This window comes from Brassica napus, chromosome C1, assembly GCF_020379485.1.
Source record: "Brassica napus cultivar Da-Ae chromosome C1, Da-Ae, whole genome shotgun sequence".
Taxonomy (NCBI): domain Eukaryota; kingdom Viridiplantae; phylum Streptophyta; class Magnoliopsida; order Brassicales; family Brassicaceae; genus Brassica; species Brassica napus.
In genome coordinates, this window is record NC_063444.1 from 50,219,305 (window position 1) to 50,221,927 (window position 2,623).

General features: G+C 38.0%; 1 protein-coding gene across 1 annotated transcript; it reads right to left on the reverse strand.

Annotated features, from left to right (window-relative positions):
* Window positions 1–568: 568 nt before the first annotated feature.
* Window positions 569–2,082, reverse strand: LOC106449188 (AT-hook motif nuclear-localized protein 19). The gene has a single exon (XM_013890983.3). The coding sequence runs from the start codon at window positions 1,860–1,862 to the stop codon at window positions 909–911; it is 954 nt and encodes a 317-aa protein (XP_013746437.2). The 5' UTR covers window positions 1,863–2,082; the 3' UTR covers window positions 569–908.
* Window positions 2,083–2,623: the final 541 nt, after the last annotated feature.

The window sequence follows — 2,623 nt, forward strand, 5'->3', positions numbered from 1 at the left end:
AACCCTAGATTGTTCAAGAGATGATCTGATACTAATCTAATTTATGCATGTTTATTCTAAAAGTATTTTTTTTTGTTAATTTCATTTGATCACTTCACTCTATCATCCGACTTATCATGATGTGAACATATTCTTCGGAAATGGTAGTTTTGTGTGAGTTTACCATCAAATAAATCACTAGACCAAAATATCATAACCGAAAATAATAAAACAAATTGTTTGTGAATATTTGGAGTCGAACTAAACTCCTGGAACCGGAGTTCATTGATCTTTCTGGGCAATTCTTTTTCTTTTGTATGATATAATGTATGCTGATGTGCATAGCTTAAACAGTTCTTTTACGTGTTCGTGTTGCTCTTAATCGGGTTATAATCCGATGTTTTGTCAGAAGGCTGAGATATATATATGCATTTTTGAAGTATTGGGTTACATGTAAATCAATATTTTCTTACATTTTCTTACATAATTTGTAGCAAAATTAAACCAACTTATATTTAATGAGACTTGGTGAGTGTAAGGCAATTGCCAATCAGGGGTCTAATAAATGCATGCAAACATACAAAATATATAAAACCAATTATATATGGCATATATTCATATACATGGAAAACATGACCAACCTTAACGATTCAATCAGGACCAGTCACATACATATATGCACACATAACTTAATTATAAAAACAAATGAAGAATCCAACAAAGAGAAATTTAGCACATAATAAAAGATCATAAACCACACACAAGTAAGTGAAATTTAGCATATAATAATATAGTCAAGAGAACATAATATAATGTACCCACACACTATATAGCTCACTGGTAGCAACTAGTTTTCATCATCATTATCATAATAGACATCAACGTAATTCTTTATTGTTAACTGCTGTAAATAAAAAGCCATCTTAACGTTAAAATCCTGACCTAGCTTGAGCCCAACCGTAAGCTTCTTGGCCGCTCATCTGTCCTCCTCCACCGCCATTAGAAGCAAGATTTCCGGGCATATTATACGCGGGAAGTCCTTGGTTCCCATGGCCTCCACCGCCACCACTACTCAGCGGGGAACCTACGCCACCGAGCTGCCCTGGAACCACTCCTCCGTCGCTTCCACCGCCACCTCTTTCAGCCGCTTCTTCCTCATCCAAAGGTAATCTCTCATAAGTCGCATTAGAAAACGTGGCAGCGATTAGCATCACCGGACCAGCAGCCATCAATGGCCCCACCACGCTTCCTCCAACAACCTGACCTTGACCACCAGCTAAGTAAATAGTTAAACCAGTGGATCCAGGTGGAGCCGGTCCAGGTAAGAAAGAACCGGTTAGAGAAAGAATCTCAAACCTCCCTTGTAACGCCAATACAGCCGCACCACCAGGGGCAGCTGCAACGGGAGCCACTGATGGTTGACGGAGTGTGACGTTAGCCACCGTGCCGTTACCGCTCAAGATGCAGATGCCACGTTGGCGCCGCCTAGCGAAAGTAGCTAGGGTTTCGATGACGTCAGTCCCACTAGCGATCTCCATGACATGGCTCTTGAGAGCGTTTGGAGAGTCACGCGTGACAAAGATTGGTGGCTTTGGTTTGTTCTTGGAACCAGCAGGACGTCCACGTGGTCGGCGCGTGGGAGCTTCCACGGCTCCTTCACGTGGCTCGTGGTCGTCGCCGCTCAAGTTGTCTCTATCGTCTTCGTTGTTGTTGTTGGTGTTGACTTCTTGGTGATGATGATGGTGGTTGTTATGACCTGAGGCTGAGTCCATGGCCATATTCATGGAGATGTGGAGATCTGGTGTCTTTAACTGAGAGGAACTCGGCGGCGTCGTTTCGAGGCCGGAGAGATTCACTTGTCCTGTCCACCATGGATTCGCCATTAAAACCCTAAATAGATTGTATCTGATTATATATTCCAAAAGTGAAGCCCTATAGAAATATAAGTGATTGTTTAGAACGAGAAGATTAGCAAATTCTAATAGAGGAGATAAGATTTTCAGATCTTGATTTTAAAACACTTTTACAAAGTGTTGTGAGGAAACACAAGACAAAGAAAGGTTAAATAAAAGAACACGACAAAGAATGATGCTATAAGCAAGAAAGAGAAAAGATGTAATGTAAGCTAACTTATATAACAAGTGGAGGCATATGTAGATATTAACTAATATAATACATATATATATATATATATATATATATATTACAAAAGTCTTATTACAAATAGGATTAGAATATGTATTCTAGGTTTTATTACGATCGAGATTTTTAACGTTTTTTTGGTAAGAAGATTGTTTTAACTTACACTTTGACAGAGATTTTGTCATAATAATGCGTATGGCCAATTTTGTATAATCATTAAATGAACTACTTAACATTACTAGAGTTCTCATGAATATAAAAAATTAAATTTAGAAGGAAAAAAAAAACTTAAACCATAGTCCATAGAAAATCGTTAAACATATACTTTTTAATAAGTTACCACCGTATTCTTATTCTGGCATCAATATTTGGTTGGTCAAGAGTGTGATTAGATGACACAATGGATGATAATAAATTGGAGTACAAACTATTCAGGTGATGATTTACACTATTTTTGTTTAATCAGGACAACTATTTGTTTAGCCCAAAGAAAAAAGTGGAG

Excerpts from the sequence above, each read along its gene's own strand:
- LOC106449188 (XM_013890983.3), bottom strand. The coding sequence starts at position 1,862 with ATGGCGAATCCATGGTGGACAGGACAAGTGAATCTCTCCGGCCTCGAA.